Here is a 23,194-nt window from a genome sequence, read left to right as displayed (position 1 = left end):
GACGCCGAGGCCCGCGGCCGTTGCCGCCGTTGTTGTCGTTGTCGTAGTCGTATCGTACCGTCGTACCGGCGACCACCCGCCCGACCTCGCTCGCCCGTACCCGTTCAGCATGAGTGACGTCGCCGACCAGATCAAAGACGGCAACCTAATACTGACGGCCAGTCCGTTCTCCAACATCGGCAAGCAAGACGTACTCAAAAGCGCCGTCGACGTGCCAGCCACCGTGAGTATCGGCCCGACGCCGTCACGTTTCGGTAGCTCGTCCGTCCGTCCGTCTTTCTTGTCTGCCGCCCGCCCGCCTTCCCGCCCAATTGCCACCAAGAAATGCCTTGTGCAGTTCAAACGGCACAACCCCCCGCCCACCCGTTCGTCCACCTAGGGGGCTTGTACCGAAAAAATTGTTCGATAGTAGTGTGTTTTGCCGTTTTTTTCAATTCCCCCCCGAAAACGTCCTTACGACTCGATGTCGCAACGGTTTTTTTCTTCGTACGGGTCTTGACCATTATAGGTCCTAAGCACGACAGCAGCAGATCGTACGGTCTGCGTGATACGTAGTACCTACGTATTAACGAATTGATAATTATGTCGCTTCGATTTTCGCCGCTCTCTCTTACGCCGCTCTCTCTTACGCCGCTCGCGGTTTACGACTGATGACTGATGTACGTTTTTCAGTACGTTTCCCCGTACTAATGTTGAAGTTACATTGGTACGCTTGTTCGCTCCGTTGCAGGCATAGTACTCGCGTTTTCCGCATTTTATAGTTTGTAATAATGTTGTGTTGTGTATTCGGCTCGCTGGAAATCCGTCGACGGCGGTGGTGTTGAAAAAGAAATTCGTTTTATCCGATAATATTAGTAGTAATTTTTTCCCGGGAGAAATGTATCGTGAAAAACACCGACATACTCAATCCCAAAAGTATCCTCAGTGCGAAATAAATGTTGTGCATTTGCGTGAAAATTAATTCGTTCGAAATGGCATCACTGTAATTTCAATGTTCATGTCTCACCATATTTTGTACTCAGCTGAATGCAACGGATGTAGGTACACAACATGGTGCCTGACTTATTGTACTCATGTTTCTGGTAACAGTTGGCGGATTCAGTCATTTAAATATTTTTTCTGTGCCACATTTTTGTGGCCAAACTTGTTTGTATAATATGTTACAAGTTAGTTTTACATTTGACTATCGAGTGGTATTTTAAAAAAAAATTTCTCTTTTTCATCAACATTTTATAATCAGTCTTTTTAAAAAAAATTTTCGTTTTTGGAATATTATTTTTCATTGTCTTACCTCATCGCTTTGATTAATTATGATAAATTGAGGAAGGTATCTAATATTGGTCTAATACTGTTTTTGTGTAAACAATAGGATTTGTTCCATGGTAGGTATTTTTTAAAAAAGAAAATCCATAAGTGTATCATTCAACGTTTTTTGGGCAACCTAATTGCGTGCCTTTAGCTTCAGTCAATGTTTTTGTGTTTCTCTGTAACTTCACAACCAAAATTGATGTGGATAAAAATTATGTTAGAATAAAAACATCCATCTCCAATGTTTTAAATTTTATTTAAATGTTCAATTCTGAGGAAAATCAATTATTACAACATTTAGTATTTTATAAACAATAATTAGCACCAAAAAATATCAATTTCATATAACTACCTACTATACTCTATTCAGAATAACTTTGCCCACTTTCGCGCACGCGACTGAGCCGCCGGCAGCCGTCAGACCCCCTGGCGAAAGTCAGGAGCGCTGTGATTGGTCGTTAGTTGTCGACGGCTTCCGTCACCGGTCGCTATCGTATACGTATACACCTGCGGGATGTCGACAGGGGCGTTGCTGCAAACATCAGCGCCAACTGGTGGCAACAGACATGCGCGAACTCGACGAGTTTTCATCGATCGAGTGGGCAAGGTTATTCTGAATAGAGTATATGAAGAAATGAATGTAATGGAATAACTGATTCATTTCAAACAGGGCCCAACTTTAAATTCTAAGATAACTGAAGTTATGCATTTTCAATATTATTTATCAGAATAGGTATAGTTTGTATACTAGGCATATACTTTGTATACGATATTGTTATTTAGATTAAAATACTAAATGTCCTCAAATTAGTTTATTAGCTATTATATTTAATTTGATTGGCCTTTACATGTTGAAATTATATTTTTTTATCAAATGTTCATAAGTATAAAGTTTTATTACATGTATTAATTTATGTGTTTTACTTTTTTAGGCGTATAGAATGTGCAATCCATCATCTCATAATTTACCATTAACTCAATTCTCACCTATTGGAAATTCCATAAAACCAGGTTAGTTTATTGTTTAAAAAAACATAATATTATGCTGATGTGGAGTTGATAAACAATTGCTATACATTTTTAAAGAATTAATAGTGAGCTCATTTTGAATGATTCATTAAAAATTATTTAGAAGCCTAAAATTCATTAAAATGTCTGCATATAGGCGTTATCAATTCGGCATAAGTATATTATAATAATTAAAATCACATTAAAATCTCATTACTATTAATTAGATTTTAATGTTAAATTATATGACTCAGTACCATAAAACACATATTGTGTTGGATGAGGACATCATTTTTGAAAATTGTGATATTGATATCCATGAATATTCTGCATAAACGTTCTGTCACATTTTAAAAATTGTTAAACCTCAAATCTGGTATGCCTAATATAATATATCTGGACATAGCATATTTGAGCTTTAACAATTTTTAAAATGTAACATAGACCTGCTCTTTTAATTGTGCTCTTGAAACAGAAATCTTAGTTTTGTGTTTGTTAAAGTGTTGAATTATATTTAGAATAAAATAATTTATTCCTTTATTCTTTGCTTTAAATATTTAGGCATGTATTTACTTAATATATTGATATTAGTGATGTTTTAATTTTAATTTTATAATATAAATGTCTGATATTTAATTATATTTGTTTTATGTTAATAAGGTATACCAAAATTGTCAGCTCATGAAGTTGTAGATGAACATGGTATTTGTCCTGTAATATTACATCCTAATAAGCAATTGAGTTCACAAGTAAGTCAACTTAGATAAATATATTTTTATAAAATAATGCTAAATCTTGGTGATACTGTGTATAAGTTAGGTGTTATAATGCTGATGTTTTGGTCCTAGAATGCTAGACTATTAGTATGAATTATAATTATAACTATTATTTATCAAGCAACAAATTTAAATGTTTATATATATAATATACCTATGAAATATCAAATAATTTTAGATTCTGAGTAATTTTCAATATTATTGAAATTAGATTTGTACATTTTTTAAGCTTAACATTTCATGATTTATAATAAATTATTAAAATAACTCAGAAATGTTTTCAGAATAAAATTCTAATTGTTTTCCATTAACTATATAAACATGATCAAATGTATACCTTATGTAGAATTTGTAAGATAAAAATCACAAAAGAATCTCAATTTTGAGCAGAACTATAATCTATTTATATAATTTACTTGGCTTTGCAATGTGGATAGTTTACTAATTACAGTATAAGTTATGTTTATGATTACTTATTTACATTGATTAATATCTTTACTACTCATTTCTGTATGACACACAGTCGTTTATTTGGTAAGTGTTACAATTTTTTGAAATAACATTAAAATATTCAATATTGCATGGTAAATTTTCATAATTTATGAATTCATTTCATATTGATTAATTTTTTGCACCCAAAAAATGGGACCAATACACTAATTTTAGGTTTTATAATTTTTTTTGTATTATTTAAAAGACAATTTTAAAATTAAAAAAATAAAAACCATGACATGCTATAAATTATTGTTTTTAATAATGTTACTTTCAATTAAAACTTAACATAATATGAATAAACTAATCTGTTCTTTATCAGTCCACAAGAACAACAAATAGATTTAACTATAATTAATTTATACTAATCTAGTATAGTTATACTTTTAAAAATCAGACTTATGGAAATGAGTTTTCCTTGTGCAATAATCAATGTATATTCTAAGGTATTTTTACGGGGGCAATAATAAAATATATTTAATATTAGGATATGTATAATTTACTCTTTTCAACTAAAACATTTTAAGATAGGTAAATGTGAATTATTTATAAAACCGCAATTCCTATTTTATGTTACAAATACATTAACAACTTAAGTTGTTTCTTGAACCATTAATAATCTTATAATATAGTGTATAACATGCTTGTGGCATAAGAAAAATTGACTAAGACTATTATATGCTAATTTTTAACGATTTTCTATATCTATTTAATAGGTTCAGATGAAAAGTGATGCACTTATAAAAACGATTGGATTTGCACCTGCACGATCTCAAATGACAGCTCAAGCGCAAAGCCGTATTGTTACAACATCATTGCAACGTTCTATTATGGAATCTCAAAATGTTTCCCCACTTATAATAACACCTTCATCGCATGTTATTCACTCGGCTAATGAAATTGTTCCTGCTAAAGTATGTTTTCTGTTGATACAGATCTGCAATTTGTGTTATATATCAATATACCTAAGTAATGTTTTTATATAATTGTATTCACAGATTGTTCCAATACCATCAGCGCCTGCTGTATCACATTTTTCTGTAATAAATAAGACAGGTATGTTAAACAAATTATTATAAATACACGGATGATCCATTTAATGTAAGACACTAATAAGGTAATAACAGGTAACAGAGGTACCCCTGTGCCACATAACTCAGCTCATCTAAACTTCAAATACATAAAACTCCCAAACTACTCTTCCAAAATTCAATGTTTATTATCCATTTAAGTTACCCAAAGAATACTTTGGAATAAGGAATTAAAAATGTATGTTTTTTGTTCTAAATAAGTGGAATAATGATAACAATAGAAATAGCATTAGAAAATGTTGTGTTTTAACAACTTAAATTTATTTAAAGAAATATTTTCAACAATATTAGTAGTTTTTGAAATAATGAGTGTTTTATGTTAAATGGATCCAAAAATGATCCAAATGATAAGTTTATTAGGAAGATATGTCAATTAACATTTAAATTGCATTTGAATGTGTTTGTTAATTGTGATGTATCACAACCTTCTTCTATATACACTTGTTTTATCATTCTGATATTTAATATGAATTACTTATTAAATTGATTTATATATATTTGAATTATTTTTTATAGGTTCTTATGATAATATACCGGAATATACGGGTATACGACAAAGTTTGGTGTCTGGCACACCACCAGTTTATACTCAGAGTGATTTTGCTCGTTTTCCTCCAAAAAGTTACCACCATAAAAATGCTGTTGTTAATCCTGCAGTTATTCATGGTAATTATTACAAATTTAATAAAAATTATTTAGATAAGGGAAATAGCTTAAAATAGGCTGAATTAATTTTGTTCCTAATTTAATAAAAATTTCTGAGATTTTTGTCAAATTCAATTGAGTAGTTATTGGGTATATAAGGTACACACATTTTAAGGTATAGTTTCTTTATTTGAGGCCATAAGTGCGACAATTTGATGCATGCTTGTACCCGATTAGCCTGAGTAACCAATGGCAACCATTTATATATATTAAAAATACAATAATGCTAATATCTACTAATACCTCAACTAATACTTTAATAATATACAATCAATGGCAACTATTAATGACCAAAAAAAAAGTTTCAAATTCCTTGTTTCACCACCTCTTTAAAATGCACATCTAAATCATTAGAAGAACCACATATTCCAAATATCAAGTTCGTACTTTTCATATTTTGGCACCAATGTTATATATTTAAATTTGATTTTGCTTCATAGATGATGCCATTTTTCACCTTTAGGGATTGAATTTCTAAAAACCCTTTCTAAGCAGACGCCTACGTCATAATAGCTATCTGTATGCCAAAGTTCAACCAGATCCGATCAGTGGTTTGGGCTATGCGTTGCTAGATCAGTCAGACGGTCTGATCCTCTTATATATACTCAGATATCTTTGTATCAATCAGACTAAACCCTATATTCTTAAAGTTCATCAAATACTTTATATATACTTATTGGGAGCCACTTGGATATCATCTTTGTTAGTGTCTTTGTGTATCCACTTGATTTTATCTATTTAATTCTTCATTTACAATATTTTGTTTTGTACATAGATTTTCATGAACATTAATTACTTGTTCAATATACTATTCATTGTTATATTATATCATAATTATGTTCAACCTTAATATTATCAGTCTGTAGTATCTGTATAATCTCTATTTTCAAAATATTCAGACCTATTATCATTGTCATCAGGGCTCATATTTATATGTAAATTCATATTTCCATTGCAAATTAATAAGCTAATTTAGAAAAGTGATAAATATGTTTCATGCAATTTTCAATTAAATTAGCTATATTTAATTTTACAAATTATAATATACATGTTCTATTTACATAGTTTTCCATAAACTCATATTTTTACATATTTCACAATAATTTTAAGTTTTAATTTTCATAATTTGAAAATTATATGTCGTCAACTTTTATCTATATAAAATTCTACTGAATACTGATCAACAGATTTAGACAGAACTCTACTAGACACTTATTATAAGTGTCATCATCAAAGTTTTTATTTCAGTTAGGATTTTTTAATACTTATTCGCATAAAAATATTATGTTTTAAAACTCGTTCCAAGTTTATATGGCATTTGTTGTATTGATGATCATATTAAAAGTCTTATACGTTTTTAAATTTTTGCATTCATATTTGCCAAGCTGTATTAAATGATAAGTACATAACAAGAAATTATTAACAAGGTGACAGGATTCAGTAACTATATAAATTATATAAATAATATGAATAATAATTCATTTTAATATGCAATTTTATTTTGTAAATCTTGAGGCATATTTTTCTTTAATCATATTTTTTTATTTTTTATTTAAAAAATATTTGAAATGTATTAAATTTAAAAATTTTAAGTTATTGTTAGCACAGTTTTAATAACTTTGACATAAAAAAATTGGTATTTATGTCACATGTTTAAAATACTATTTAAAAAATATAAATATATTTTTTATTTTATATTATAATATGTTCAATATAAAATTATTAAATCTAAGATGCTGAAAAAATTTGTCTATCCAAATTCCAATAAAAACAATTATAATCCAAATGCATAAACAAATAAATGTATTTATTTATTCAAGTTTGAAATCATAAGTATTTGGATGATATTAATTGATATATAATGGAGGTAATAATGGTGGTAAATGTGCAAACTTATTGAGTTCTAAAAAATAAAAATAGTTTTATTTTCTAAAAAGTTTCTGTCAATTTTTGAAACTGAATTTTTCATACTTAAATTATTTTAAGAATACCACATAAATAAAAATGTTAAACTTTCCAAAAATTGGGTTTTTTTTGGAAATGTATTTTTTTAATATTCTACAATTTTTCCATACTTTCTAGTACTGAAATTTTCCGAAAATTTTCCAGCATTTTGTTTTCTCGCTTAAAACTAAAAATATATCCCTCGTTCAGTATGAATGTATGATAAACAGCACTTATGATAAAATAATTCTGATCAAATATATTCATTATATAAAAAACTTCAACATTTAAAAAATAAAACAAACAATATTGATATTGTCCAATTGTTATTATTTAATGTAATAACTTCGATACAAGTATGTTTTATTTAAAGTTATAATATAAACTGTAATGCGATACATTTTAAAGTTATTTATAAATTACGTAATTGATTACAAGTTCCAAATGTAACTCTGTTACATAACTTAAATAAGTATAACTGATAACTGGTCAACAATGTAAATGTTAAAAAATAAATGTATTGTAGCTTATAAAATTCTATATTACAGTTAAACATCCATATTACAAAGTCTCGTGGGAACCAAAACCATTTGTAATATAGATGAATTCGTTAAATATAATTTATGTATGATAAAAAATGAAGGTCATGGTTCTCAAAAATAATTCTTTAAATAAAAAATGTTAAACGGTAGTTTGTTTGTTATCTGGAAGTTTCACTGTATTTTTATTAAACCTAGAAACTTTACCTTATTTATATACTTTTATTGCTTACTATTTGCCAAATCTACAAATATAATTTGAATTAAGTTATTTCCAGTTAATTATACATAATATATTACTTAAAAATAAGCTAAAATATATCTAAATTTAGATTATTTTCTTATCCGTATGTTTTCAAACCCTTATTAATATAACTTAATTGCTTACTATTTGTTAATTTGACAAATTTAGTATAGAATAGGTATTTCCAATGAATTTAACAGTTAATACTTACTAGTACCTAGTAAAAACAACAACATGAATCTTAAGGATATTAATTGACAGCATTAACATGTTGTTTTTAATCATTGTTCAATTTTTTTTTTCTATCCTAAGATAGTTTTCACCTTTTCTCTATTCATTTATGGTCTTGACTTAGAATTTTTTTTTTTTGCCATGATCTCTCAAATTATATTTTATAAATTCTTTCTCCAACATTTAAATGTATATCTAAAAATTATGTTAAAATCTAGTTTATAACTGATAAATAATGGCCAGACTTTAATCCACTTAAAAATGTAATAAAATACTCTTCGTTTATTGTTATTATTATTTATTATTTTAAGCAGAAAAAAATAAATTATCCATTAAATTATTATTATTTTTAAAATAAATGTAAAATATTAGTATAATTGCTGTATAAAAAAAAATATATATATATAAATATAAAATATATAAATGTCAGAAGAAAAAAAAAACTTAAATATATTGAATGTGCACTAATACAACAAAAATATTATGCTTTTCAAATAAAATAGTTTGAAATATACTTCGAAAACATTTTATTTTTATATTGTAAATGTTTATCCTACTCTGCAACTAGAACTATCAAAGGAAAAAAATAAGTAAATCAAATAAACGTTCGCCCGTTACTGATTAATAAGGTGCGGTACCATGTATACTACCATATTTGTTAGTCAACAATTTCTAAAACTTTCAACAGAACTTTTTTGAGCCGATTCAAAATTTTTTTATCTTCTGGCACCCGTTGCTGATGCCATTTTGTCCTCAAAAATACACTGCGGGGATAACAATACTGCCTTGTAGAATCAACCAAATTTCATAATTATTTGTTTAATTGCACGGGGGAATTATTCTTCAGCCCGCATCGATCTCTGATTTCCAATATTTTATTCTCAAACTTTATAATATGTCTAAAAAAATACAAGTTAAAAAGCATTTTTTACAAATTTTTTAATACAATTATTTGAAATAAAATACAAAATCAGAGATTGATGCGGGCTGTAGGAAGTCTTCTTCTTTCAGATAAAAAAAATAGTCATCAAAATCTGACAATTCTACTAAGCTTGAGAGTTATTTAGAGTAATTAATATGATTACTTAAGTTCAAACATTTTATGCTTATAAAAAAAATCTACTCTTACAATAATTTTTTGGTATAACTATCTTTATATTGCTCTGTATTAAAATTGTTTATCATTTTGATTAACGGTGGACAATGTTTGTAGTACTCTATAACCTTACTGGGTTATGGAAAACCCCTTTGTTCTCATTAATTACCTCTCTGTTGAGATACTGATGTGTGATTTTAAAAGATTGGAATTATTATTTTTTAAATAATTTTTGTAAATATTTTCATGTACATCATTATACTAACAAGTACTTACTAGTTACTGCTATTCCTAAAATAATTGTACACCTATTTCATTCAAGGTTTACCTTTCATTTTATTCAATTTATTTTATTGGCTGTACCACTGATTATAAATACTATAGATTGCTCACTGGCCCGTATTTACACTGCGCGAAAAATTGACGAAAAATGGATGTGGCTGTTAGAAGGGTAATCAGAAAAAACCCCCAGAAAAAAAATCATAAAATCCTCATAACTTGCTTTAAAATTAAAATATAATATAAAGCCTATAATATTGCCTAGATAATAAACTTTAAATTTTATAAGAAGTCAATAATTTTTGCGGTTGGGATGTATAATAGGTAGAATTGATCCATATAGCGCACCTAGAGGCTTAGATACTACTATTTATAACAGTTTATTTAAAAAAAATTAGCGATTTGTGGTGGGAGCTGAACCCCCACCCCTATATATGCTACTTATTCACTCTAATTTTAAGTTAACGTGATCTTCTGAGCGTAAACTTTTTGTTTTTCTTGAATAAGTACCTATTTTTTATTTTAAAATAACAAATATTTATATATTATATTACTGTGTAATTGTTTTTGTGGACACACAGTATATTACAGTGGCTGGGCGAACTAAAAATTTTCCAGAGGCAAGTTACAAATATCCCAAGTATAAATGCATAATAATGTATTAATATAATATAACTAATTATATTTCAGATCGTTATTAACTATCTATTGAGTATATTATTATCATATTACATTTACTTGGGGACCCGTCGGTTACCACCTACCCCTCTATTTAAGAAAAATCTCAGAGGCAATTGCCTCTGAAATTACAGTTCACCACGCCACTGGTATATTATTTACCGTTTCCACTTCACAGAATAGACACATTTTCTTGAATAGATCGATTTTGTATACGAGTAGTCATACCTTATACCTAGTGTTCCGATCAGACATCAAAATTATATTACAATAATTAAGTATTTATTTATTTATTTATTTATGTTGTATATCAACGGGTATATACCCTTTTACAAATTATATAAAGAAAACAAATCATATTAAATATGATTGACTATTAAAATAATGATACTTTAATTTTACAGTAAAATCAAGCAAATTTGTTACTTATAGTTGTCGAAATACCACATCCCACTAAATATTAATAATCGTGGTGTTATTATTTTTTTTTCGTCTAGATAATGTTATTAGTTATTACTTTTAAATATAAATTTGATAATTGTATTAGTATATTACATATTAATACATTAGTCAAAGATCATTCAAGATGTTAGGATTCATAAACAGGAATACAATTAATTTTAAAAACATTAACTAATGTATAATATAATATAATTTAATTTCAGTATAATATTTGTCAAATTGAGATTCAACTTACTGTACTTTAAATTTGTATTACCAAAGTGTATACCTATCCGTTTATAAATAAATCAATAAATATTTATGTAGCAATATCATATACAATAATATTCATCTATTTATCAATATTATAATAATTAAATAATTATGATTTAAATTTTATATATTTTTATAATTATTATTTATTGTTTTTGAAATTTGAACCCAACAGTACAGTTAGGTATAGCTTTGCGATTTTTTTCCCTAGATTCATTTGAGCTGTCGTCGCTCATAAGTAATCAATAGGCGACGACAGTGCTTCATAACACCTATATCCATTTTTTCGCGCAAAGTGTTTAACCGGCCAGTGAGTAATCTATAGTATTTATAATCAATGGTTGTACACTTGGTTATACAGCAACATTTTTATATCATACAATTAATTGGTACTGAAACAGATTTTAATTTTTAATTGGTATGAATTATTGTCTTGAGGAAAATACCAGTTTAGGCATTAAAAATTAAAAAATTGACAATACTTCTCTAGATGAAACCTAAATAGGTGTTTTGACAGATATATTTCTGGATATTAATTCACGTTTTTATGTACAAACTTTGTATTGTTATAGGTCCAATTCCTGGAAATATTGATGAGCCATGTATAAATATACCCAATAGTCAACATGTATTTAAACCAATTATTTCACCTAGGCCTAGTATTTTAAGGAAGCGTGATGCAGATGGGTAAGTAGCTATGAGGTTTTTTTGTTTATTTTAAATACTAATACTTAAATTATGTTATAAATATAGTGTACTTAGAGCTCAAAAAAATCTAATACCAATTTTAACCAAACCAGACATTGAAGAATGTCATAATATGGACGATACATCACTAAACAGAAATGGATATAGTGAAAGTGGTTTACAAATAGAATCAATTATGGTACCACAAATCCCAGAGGTAAGATTACTACCTCAAATTGCTGCCTTAGCTAGGCAATCACACATAATGGTTGAAATAAGTCCACGGAAAAAACCTCGTAAACAGCTACTGTAAGCATACATTATATTGAACAATTTGTTTTAGATTATTCTTTATTGTACAAATAATTGTTGTTTTTTACTTTATTTTTTAGCCCTGTTAATCAGGAAGATAGTCCGTTTAAAATAGTTGGTGATGATATGGAGTATGTGGATGAGAAATTATTGAAAATTGATAAATCTGATGATTTTCCTGAAGATGATTTAATTTGTAATGATGATTTAATTGATGGTGATGCTGAGGATGAAGCCGAAGATGATTTGGATGATATGGATGTTGATGATGATTGTCCAGCAGATGATGATTATGATGATGATGATGATGATTTTGGGAATGATTTTGGAGATGGTAAGTTACTGAACTAATTTTATCATTAATTATAATTTCAATCCAAGTATAAATTATTAAAATTATGACTGTTTTCTGTTTGATATTTAGATTTTGATTATGTTAAATCAGATAAAACATTCTTCGAAGATGTTAAAACATCAGTAGAAGTTAGTGATGAAAGTTCAGCTTGCATTAAACCTAAAAATAAACGACCAACATTATTGGGTAGTTATAAGAATACGTGGCGGGGGCACACTCACCATTTTCAAAGGTATAGTATTAATAATTATTTCTTAATTACTGGAAAAATTATATCAATACATTATATATACTAAAAACAAACATTTACTTTTAATTAAAATCATACAAAATAAAAAAAATTTGCCGTCAATTAACTTAGGTATATTAAAGCCAGACAAAACTGAAGAAATTTAGTTTGACGGATTAAAATTTTTAAAACTGATTTTAATTGATTTAATACGTTTACAAGATTATTATATGGATAATTTTGAATATCTATTTTCTTAGCTGTGATATCTATGGATCAAAATATGATATATTTTAATTATATCATTCATTATGACACTGACATTATTTGGAATATTAAAAATTGTCTATTCAAACTTAGTAAACTTGTTAAGCAATCATAATCTGTTTTCAAACCAAATTCCTTCAAATTTGTCTGGATGTTTGGTCTAAAGCCACTTTTTTCATTAACTGCAGCCCCCTATTATAAATTTGATAATAAGTCAATTAATTCTAGTGTTTAAACTTATAACACAAAATTGGTTCGCCTATACTCAAATTTGATATGTTTAAATTTTTAAGATGAAAACAACACATGCACGTGTAGCGTCCTTTTAAGATTTAATATGTACACAAGCCTGCTCAATTTAATAGAAACAAATAATAACTAAAAAAATGTTAATTATCTAAACACACATTTATGTGTTTCTAGATTAAAAAAATTGAATTTTATATATACATGGACGTATTAAGTTTAAATTTTCTATGGTGGTAACTTTAATAGTTTACTTCTGATTTTATTGTTGATAAATGATTTTTTTGTAGGTACACTGATTTTAAAATTAAAGAAACCAAAAAGCAATTAGCTGATATGCAGCAAGCAAAAAAATGGACGTCAGATAGCATATCAGGATGGAGAGTTCGGCACTTACTAAATCAATTCGATGGAATGGTAAACTTAAAACATTTATTATTTTAAAAGTATTAAACAATTGTACATTTATATTTGAAACAATTTAATTTGTATTGATCTAAATTTCAGACAATGTTACAATTACAAATAATATTTTTATGTTATACTATAAATCTGATAAAGGTACATATAAATGTAGTGTGTTCAATAAAATTAAAGAAAATTTATGGTATACAATATTAATATTAGGTACTAATAACATATTTGATATTTAGAACTTATTACAGTTCTTAAAATGTATAGTGACATATAATTTGCCATATCGATGGTTAGAAGGTAAAAGGGCGTAAACACCACTTTTCAAAATCAATATTTTTGCATATTCTTGTAAACAGTATTATTATACTTCGATTATTCAAACCTAAATATTACTTTCATTTATACATATCCAAGAATTGATGTTTTAATATGTGGTCGTAAACGGCATAGAATTGTTGGGAATGAAAAAACTAGGTGTAAACGTCAATTAAAAGAAGTAAACGGCATTCAAGGAAACTTGATAATACGTAATTGTCATTGTTGACGATTACATCAATTTAACATTTCTGTAAGTGATTTTGTCAGCACTGTAAAAAGCATTTATATCTACAATTTTCGAAATATTTTTACTACAAATCTTCATTGAATTTAATCAATAATATAAAACAAATAATTATATTAAAATATTCATTATAATTTATAGTCAATAGAACATCTTTAGGTTGTAAGAGTCACGATCAGAGAAAAAGGGGCATTGTAAGTCATTTTTTTTTTTTTTTTTTATTGGCTTTAAAAACTCATTATAAATCATATTAAGTCTCAAATCGAAGTGTTATACGATATTCTAAGGCTGTAATACAGTTCATATGAAAATATCTGTTTTTCGGCTCTCCTGAACAATTATTTGGAAATTGGCATTTATGCCCTTTTACTTTCTCACCATCGATATTATTAGATAAAAATTAGTTTTGACCAACACCATCTCGTATGTTTATGACCATAGCCAAGATCTATTTACTCTAATAGTAATGTAAAAAATGTATTAACAAAATTTAAAAAATGTTATAGATAAATATCGAAGAAGAAATTATTGGAAAAATGACTGAACTTATATCTGAATTTGAAGCAAATATTAAAGATACTAGGACATGCCATACTATTGTTGAGCTCATTAAAGTATGTATTCAGAAAAAATTGTTTATTTACTGTTATATTTATGCATAAAGAATCTTTATTAATAATATAATTTGTATTATTATATTTTAAGATGTTAATATTTATTTTTAAGTTTTAAAGTTGTTAATGTGTTTATTCGTTGTTGAGGGTTAACAACTCAACATTGTACCTATTATTTACAACTACTTTTACAATTATTTATTCACATAATATTTTTTCTGTTTTTTTAAATTTTTAGCTTAATATAATCTAATAAAATGAATTTACAATTAATGTAATAGTTTATTATTATTTGAATGAAAAAATTGAATAATAATTATGTTGAATAAATAGCTTTAAATATATTATACAATTTGGTATAATTTATGATATTTTCTAACCTATTTCTCTATATTTATAATTGTTGTATAGTATAGCGTTTTTTATTTTTGTTTTAGGATAATATTCAAAGGAGCAAAGTGTCGAAAAGTCAATTAGAGGAAATTAGACAGCAATTAAAAAAAATTTTTGACTATAAAACATTAATTGATGATGTGGTTGATAAACATTGTCCCAAAGACCTTAAAAAGAAATATGCAAAAGTATTAACTATTAGCAAATCTTAGACGGTATTTTAATTTTATTTATATGGTACATTTTTTAAAATATTTTTTTGTTTTATTCAAAAAAAAATGTGTATACTTATTACGTTTTTTTTTTTTTTTTGTCTTAAATTATTAAAATAAATTTTTTATTTTTTATCAAATTGCATATACAATGTAACATATTGTAATAAATGACATTATATAAAATCAATTATATATACAAATTATTATTTTATAATACGTTTTTTATAAAAAAAAATTTATTAATATTGCATTGTCAATGTAATCACGGTAATTTTTCCGTAATTACCAGAATACCATTTTACTTCGCAAAGTATAATGGTACACATCGAGGCATGTCAAAAATGAGATCTATTCTGGAAAATGATTATTTGACAAGCTTCAATTTGTCTAATTTATGTTTTATTTGATTGAAATGTAACCTTGGCCATTTTTTTTAGATATGTATTGTCAATAAGAATATTTTGATTTACACTGCACACATATGCAAGAAATACCCAGCGAAGTGTTTTTGTTGCAAGTACATTATGGTGTAAAAATATGGTTTTCCAGCTTCGATAAAAACTGTGAATATGACTAGTGAACCAGTAGAAGATTTGTTTATGTTGGTACAAGAAAGAAATGTCAAAAATTATTGATTTAAAATTTTGAAATTATTTAATGTTTCTTTGTAAGGTTGTTCAACTGGTTTTGTAATTTAAGATATATATGATTCTGAACAATGGCATGGTCACATATTCTGTAGCTGGACATCTTTGAAGCTCAGGTTATGGTCCTTTTTGGCGTTCTTAATATATAAATTACCTATTAGAAATATAATTGAATTAGATGGCCGGTTCAAGTAAATTAATTAATATTTTCATGGTTTATGTTACCTTTTATTATCGAGAAATATTGATTTATACAGCTCAAAACTTATCATTGGTGGTTTTATGGCACTGTTTTTCATCAGAAACTTGCAACCCGAATTTGTATATATTAAATTATTTATTTTTCTAACTTGAAATATTTTATTTCACATTAATTAGCTATTAAAATTATTTGTTTTGATGTCATTAACTTTGTTAATTTATATTATTTTTTTTATAATTATTGAAATCCTAATATGATTTGTTTATATTTGAACGGTATTTTTTGTTCCTGGAAAATTGATACGAGGTATTGCTGTAAGTTTCAAAAATGTATCTTGTGATTTCTAAATGTTTGATTTTTATAAAATATTTGATTCTCAGAAATTCCTGTAATCATTCCGGATATGATATTTAACTACAGATATATTTTATTAAATTAAAAAGCAGATACATTTCAAATTGTGTTGATATGGAAATGGATGGAAACGGCTGTTCTATTCAATGCCTGAAAATAATGAAGTGAAGTCGACCTAGTCCATTGAAACCCTACACTTAGAGAACCCATCCAGCAGTACTCTTTGAACTATTTTGGGTCGTTAGTACTGTATGGTAGAAGTTTAAATTCAACGGAATCTAATTTTGAAATTTTCTAATTTGTATCATTTGTATCTGTTTTGTTGTTGCATATGTTTAATATGGAACTGTGTATGAATACGTATATTTTTTAAATCAACATGTATTATAATGTATGTAAAGTGACCCAAAAATTTGTGTTCAAGTTTATGTATTTTTGTGTGTGTGTACATGTGTGTGTATATATTGTTATATGCGTTTGGTGATTTAGAATCTACACGCTTTGTGAATAAAGTTTGGCTATTTCTACAATTAAAATTTCAAGTGTTTTATGATTGACAATTTTTAATTAAAATCACTTATTTTGCAGTATACAATGGCTTTAATCGATGGTATTATCTGTTAATTAATTGCACATCTATATTAAGCACCATTTATTGTCTTTCACCCTCTTTGCTGTGAAAAGTATAAATTGTTTTTTTTACCTATTTGATTAGAAACCCATTTTATTTTACTTGTATTTTTTAAGAGGACGTTGCACCCGCATGTGTTGTCTCCGTCTTACATGTACGTTATAGCAAATTTTCGTTTGCAAGTTTCAATAGGGTGCCGTCATTTTTGATTTTAGAGTGAATTGACCTATTATTAAACTTTTAGGTAACAACATTATCTATGCCTCTCGTTGGTTTTTTACAATATTTTAATTTTTAAGTGAGTTATTAGCATTTTCAAACATTATTATTTTACATACTGATAACTCACTTAACAATTAAAATATCCTAAAAAACCAACGAGAGGGCACAGATAATGCTGTTACCTAAAAGTTTGATAATAGGTCAATTCACTCTAAAATCAAAAATGACAGCACCCTATTGAAATTAGTGAACAAAAATTTGCTATGTCGTACGTTTGTGAGACGGAGACAACATATGCGGGTACAATGTCCTCTTAATACATATTTATAGGAGTATAAATAATTAATATTGAGTTTAAGAGGACTCTACTCAGACATTTGTTGCATCCGTCTTACTAGTCTGTAACAGCAAGTTTTACGCTCAGTAAAGTTTACGCTCAGCATATCAAGTTAAGCTCTGCGCCTTTGTTAGTTTAAAAATTAGAGTGAATTGAGCTCTTATAAAATTTAAAAGTAAGATTATTATCTAATGTATCTCATAGGCTTTTTGTTATATTTTTAATTGAAAGAGAGTTATGACTCACAACTCTCCAATAACTTATGAGTATTTTAAAATTGTAAATTATTTGTACATCTTAAAATACTAATAACTCGCTTTAAAATCTAAATAAAGCAAAAAGCCTATGATTCCCTGGATAATAATCTTACCTTTAAATTGTATAAGAGGTCAATTCACTGTAATAATTAAACTAACAGGGCTAAACGTGATCTTCTCAGCGTACAATTTGCTATGTTACCCACTTGTAAGACAGACAACAAATGTCTCTGTAGCATCCTCTTAAATGATGCAATAGAAATATATGGGTTATTCAAAATATTATCAAAATATTGACTTTAGGTTAAATGCAAGTTATTATTGGTACCTTATTAATATGTTTAAATGGATTTCTTTTATTCAATAATCACAGGTCAGGTGTTTGAAAGTTTTAGAATTATGAATTATTAACCAAGACGCCTGATGCGCCTGTGTTTTTAGTACAAAATCATGTTTTACGGGAAATACTCTTAAGCCCTGCAAAGTAGTCGGATTTCGTTAATTTTTTTCTATTTTAAAAAGAGAACATTTTACAGATTGCTTTCAAAATTATAATTATAGAAGTTAAAATATGCATTTAAATGAAGCATAATATTAGGTTCTTTTCTAGTTATATTTAAACTAAAATTAGAATTCGGGATTTTATCTGATCTAAAAAAAAAAATCATCAAAATCGGACATAACAAGTGATAAGAATTTTTCCGTATTGTGGGAGGATTCTTCATTAAATAGGTATCGGGCAGTAAATTAGTAGTTATAATTCAAATTTTATAGAATTGCGAAAAAAAAATGAGGAAAACTGGCACCGACACCCTTAAAAGGAGCAAATAGAAAAAGATGCGCTCCATAAATGGAATAAGTTATAAAGAGATAAATATTTTGGTTAGGATTTTCCATCAAATTTAATTTACTAACTCTAAATGGTATTTTTCTTCGCGTCGATCGTGATATAAAGTAGTGTGACATGGGGCAGGATAAAGTGATCTTTATAAATATATCTATATACAGTATAATTTGATAATGGATACAAGAATACGATGCTATGATTATTTTATTTTCAAATAATAATTTAATATACATGATTAAAACTTGATTAAACTCGGTTACATTAAATTTGGTGACCTACTTATTTAATTTATTTTGATGATTGTGTACAGACTTGAAAATTGGAATAAACAATAATAAATGTTTTTCTGAGCCGTCACTGTGGTGAATTGGAATGAATGAGGTACCTATTTCGAAAGTGTCTTACTTAGCTCTGAATATAAGTACTAAAGTACATATTATATCTAATTAGTATTTATTAGGTAAACCAACAACTGACCCTTCAGAACGCAATCATGTTATTAATGCTTATTGAACAGATCATAACCATACAATTTACAATTTATGATCGTCAATCGCAATGTTATGCTTATGTTAATTTAATGCCTATTAACTTAATGTCAAATGTAGAGAGTGCACTTCATATGCTCTAAAAATACGTTGATTTACAAAAAGCATTTGCTATCCATTGCTATTTTTTTCAAGTATAATATAGTTGGTATGATAAATGCTTTTTGGTGCATAATTGCATGATATAATCATTAATCTCATTATACTATTATAGAATGGCAAAACCAATTGTTTAGTTTTCAAAATAATAAATTGGGAGACATCAAGATGTCTCTTACTGTGTCAAAAACAGTCATATCCAGAAAAGACGTGGTTATAATCAACCGCCTTCAAACAGGCCAAACTCGAACCACGCACAAAAACATTGTGGTCCAAGAAGTAACCCTATGCCTAGATTGCAGTACACTCGTGCAGTTAAACCGAGTGATTAATAGTTATAACTTTTAAATTCTATTAATATTTAGAACAAACACATTATGCATGTATGGCAATGATAAGAACCGACAATACCTACGTCCTACATATTAATTAAAACAAGTAAAATACTTAATTGAAAATTATAATTATAGTTAACATTCCTCAAGGTTCAAGTATTTATATAAATATGTCACATCCACGATTAAACAATAAACATATCTGATATCGGCATCGGCAGTACTACAATTAACCGATTATAGATATATAAGTGTAAAATAAGTTCTAAATGTCTACACTTATATGGTTAAGTGTTGACATCCGCTTAATTGCAAAGTGGCCGTGGGGTGAAGAACATTTAGCAATAAAAAATGGTATGGGGGATCTATCCCCGTACCTATGGCTATATCTTTCCTGCCACGAGAACGTCCATGAATGATTTGAAACGATGTTGACATTTTTTTTTCTTATTCTGTGCTGAAAAAATCACGAATGTTTGCAAAATAAAAAATGTGTAAAGAAACATTAAATTATGGGTCTTGAAGAATTCATTCAAAAACACCCATAATTTAAATTAAAATGCCTAAATAGTGACTTGAAACAATATATTTGTTTTAAAAAATGTCCACCAGAAAATCAAATTAAATTTTTATGAGCCTTTGAAGTTCAAATTTTACATTTTGGATATTCACTCGATTAAGCGACTTCTTATTTTGTTGTTATTCAAAAACAGTTAACCGTACCTAGATACTTTTTTTTTATAGTGCTGAGCATTATTTTTTACGTATCCGGATTACAATTATTTAATCCATCGATTCGGATATCGGATCCAATCCGGATGCACTGGTTCAGAGATAGTCAGCTATTTTCCATTATTATCTATGTAATACGAATAACATAGGATCTTGGATCCATCGATAATCGAATTATAGTTATAAATTCAGATAAGAAAAAATAAAATAATTATTATTTTCGGAACGCTTATTATAATCCTAATTTATATTATAACTATATTTCAATGTTTTTAATAGAAATTATTTATTTATATTTTTAGTCGGTCATTAAGTTATTACTTAATGTATCTATATCTACATTCTACATAATAATAAATAGCAATTTAATAATAAAAACAAATAATTCAGAGCAAAAAGAAATATAAGTGTATCAAATATTTCTCTTTGATATAAACATGTGTAATAAGTAATTACTATACTTGCATTCTACGGTAACGACCTCGGCTTAAGTCGTTTAAGATAACATACTGGCTACACAACGAATTATTGTGACCGCCAAATTCATAGAGTAATTAGGTACTCTATGGTCAAACTGTGTCACCAAAATGGCTGTGGAACTACTGACTGGCGCCATCTGGAACCCTGGAACGACGTTACAGTTAAAGTGATAACAGTGAAACCCTTTTGCCAATATAATAGGTATACGCATAGGCCACAAACTTCTATACTACATTATAATATATGAACAGTGGCGGGCTGAATTTCAATTTTAAATGACGCATTTTCATAATTATGTACTTACCACCACCATCCTATTTTTACTTATGACAAAGTTATGATGCTAATAAAATGTGATCAAAAGAGCCAAGAGGTCAGGCTTTAGCATGTAATTCTGCGCCACAGTCACGGGGTGGCACCACCCCCTTTGAAAAGTTGACGCAACTGCGTCAAAATTGACCACTTCAGCTCGCCACTGTATATGAAACTCCTATACAATTTACATTGTTCCAAGTGAAGCTTCGCGGTGGATGATGGCCGCCATTTTGTCGGTTGGCAAAACATTTCATTTATTATACAAAATGTATTAGGAATAACGTTAAAAACTAATGGTAAAATAAAATAGTAAATGTTAAATGATTTATATAAAATATTTTTATTATTTTTAAAAAAAAACTACCGGTTTAGAAATAATAAAATACCTACAGTACAAAATAAATCGTAAGTAAATCTTATTTGCCATATAAAATACCACACAATTGCCAACCGACCTTTTCAATTCACAGTGGGAGTTCGATTACTAATGAGTAATGACTAATACTTTACAGAAATCTGTGCCATAGACTTATAGAAATCATTGAACTATATTATGATAACGTTATCGTATAGTTCAATGATAGAAATAGTCGGAACATTATAGGTATGATAACGCGAACAAGGGTGGAACTTATCGGGCGCTATTTAAGCTATGTATTTGCTGTTCTCTGAACAGTGCCATTTCTCTCACTCTTATTACGGCCTAATGATCTGCAGTAGCGCAAATAGGAAAAATGTTTAGAGGGGGCTCAATAGTCCCAACACATTTTTTTTTAAATTATAATTTATAGGTACATACTTTTAAGAATGGTATACTATTATATTTTGAGGGGGCTTTGAGTGATTTTTTGGGGGCTTAGTCCCCCCCCCCCTATTTGCGCCACTGCTTATGATAAAACTCGTGTCCTCTCTCTTAATCCGTTTGACATGACCCAATCATCGGGACGAAATATATTATTCCGTCTATTTCTTTAAGTAAATGGGTGTAAGTAGAGAGCCTAGATAATAATATAATATTATAATGGCTCTCTAGGTATAAGCGCCACGGTTTGCGACAGAATGGTTGCTCGTCGAACGACAAATAGCGGCAGGAGGATGTGCTCGTTACAATTTACTAGCTCTTAACACGATCTAGTGGTCATGAATAATATATTGAGATACCTACGAGAGATTAGAATATTATATTATTAATAAACATAATGTTAAAATACAATAACTGTTTTTAGCAAAGTGTGGTAAAACATATAGAGGTCGACACTAGATGGCACTGACTGTCACTAAATTCTTATGATTACATTCTATGGTCACTTTGTCATAAAGCACGTCGACGCGCGACTATAAATTCTATCTTACACCGTGATAATTACGGAATATTCTGTGGTATTAGTTATCCATTAGGTATCATAGATAATCGAGTGTTAGCCTAATGAATCGAGTGGCTCTCGAGTCACGATTGTCGGCCAAAGTTTAAAACACTCGTTCGATCATAGTCGCATACTTAAATGCCCATTAAAATCACTAGATAACCAAACGCTCAAGATTATAAGTAGATACCTAAATGATACGAAGATACGAAACGGTGTGTCCGTGTAGTCGATCTATATTTACTTTGAAAATTAGATAATAATGAAAAACGCGTTTATTAAAATGTTATTTCATTGACATGACCAGTTTCGGTTAAAAATGGGTCTAAATGCCAAAATATCTCAAAAAGTCCAAAAGGAGCACTAAGAAGTTTAAAAATCTCAATATATGCAAAACAAAATTTTTAATTTTAGTTCTTTTA

General features: G+C 28.0%; 1 protein-coding gene and 1 long non-coding RNA gene across 6 annotated transcripts in view; one reads left to right on the top strand and one right to left on the bottom strand.

The window, feature by feature from the left end:
* LOC100162345 overlaps nt 1–17,141 on the top strand; it is a 32,490-nt gene extending 15,349 nt beyond the window's left edge. For 2 of the 5 annotated variants that reach the window (XM_016809089.2, XM_016809096.2), the window contains exons 11-23: nt 2,241–2,319; nt 2,977–3,065; nt 4,301–4,498; nt 4,583–4,640; nt 5,192–5,341; nt 11,678–11,792; nt 11,859–12,101; nt 12,185–12,438; nt 12,529–12,691; nt 13,492–13,618; nt 14,687–14,794; nt 15,232–15,402; nt 15,840–17,141. In XM_016809089.2, the coding sequence (XP_016664578.1) occupies nt 2,241–2,319; nt 2,977–3,065; nt 4,301–4,498; nt 4,583–4,640; nt 5,192–5,341; nt 11,678–11,792; nt 11,859–12,101; nt 12,185–12,438; nt 12,529–12,691; nt 13,492–13,618; nt 14,687–14,794; nt 15,232–15,399 (1,752 nt within the window). In that variant the 3' untranslated portion in view covers nt 15,400–15,402; nt 15,840–17,141. The remainder of the gene's footprint in view (nt 1–2,240; nt 2,320–2,976; nt 3,066–4,300; nt 4,499–4,582; nt 4,641–5,191; nt 5,342–11,677; nt 11,793–11,858; nt 12,102–12,184; nt 12,439–12,528; nt 12,692–13,491; nt 13,619–14,686; nt 14,795–15,231; nt 15,403–15,839) is intronic. The other 3 variants (XR_001680424.2, XR_001680425.2, XR_001680423.2) reach the window with 3 other exon arrangements.
* A 3,937-nt stretch (nt 17,142–21,078) lies between these two features.
* On the bottom strand, nt 21,079–22,148 carry LOC115034383. The gene is made up of 2 exons (XR_003839753.1): nt 21,597–22,148; nt 21,079–21,237 (listed from the first exon to the last, which is right to left on the bottom strand). It is a non-coding gene; the product is annotated as an uncharacterized LOC115034383 (long non-coding RNA).
* Between the last annotated feature and the right edge of the window lie 1,046 nt (nt 22,149–23,194).

This window comes from Acyrthosiphon pisum, chromosome X, assembly GCF_005508785.2.
Source record: "Acyrthosiphon pisum isolate AL4f chromosome X, pea_aphid_22Mar2018_4r6ur, whole genome shotgun sequence".
Taxonomy (NCBI): Eukaryota; Metazoa; Arthropoda; class Insecta; order Hemiptera; family Aphididae; genus Acyrthosiphon; species Acyrthosiphon pisum.
Note: the sequence above shows the minus strand (reverse complement) of the source record. Positions and strands in the feature narration are given on the sequence as shown.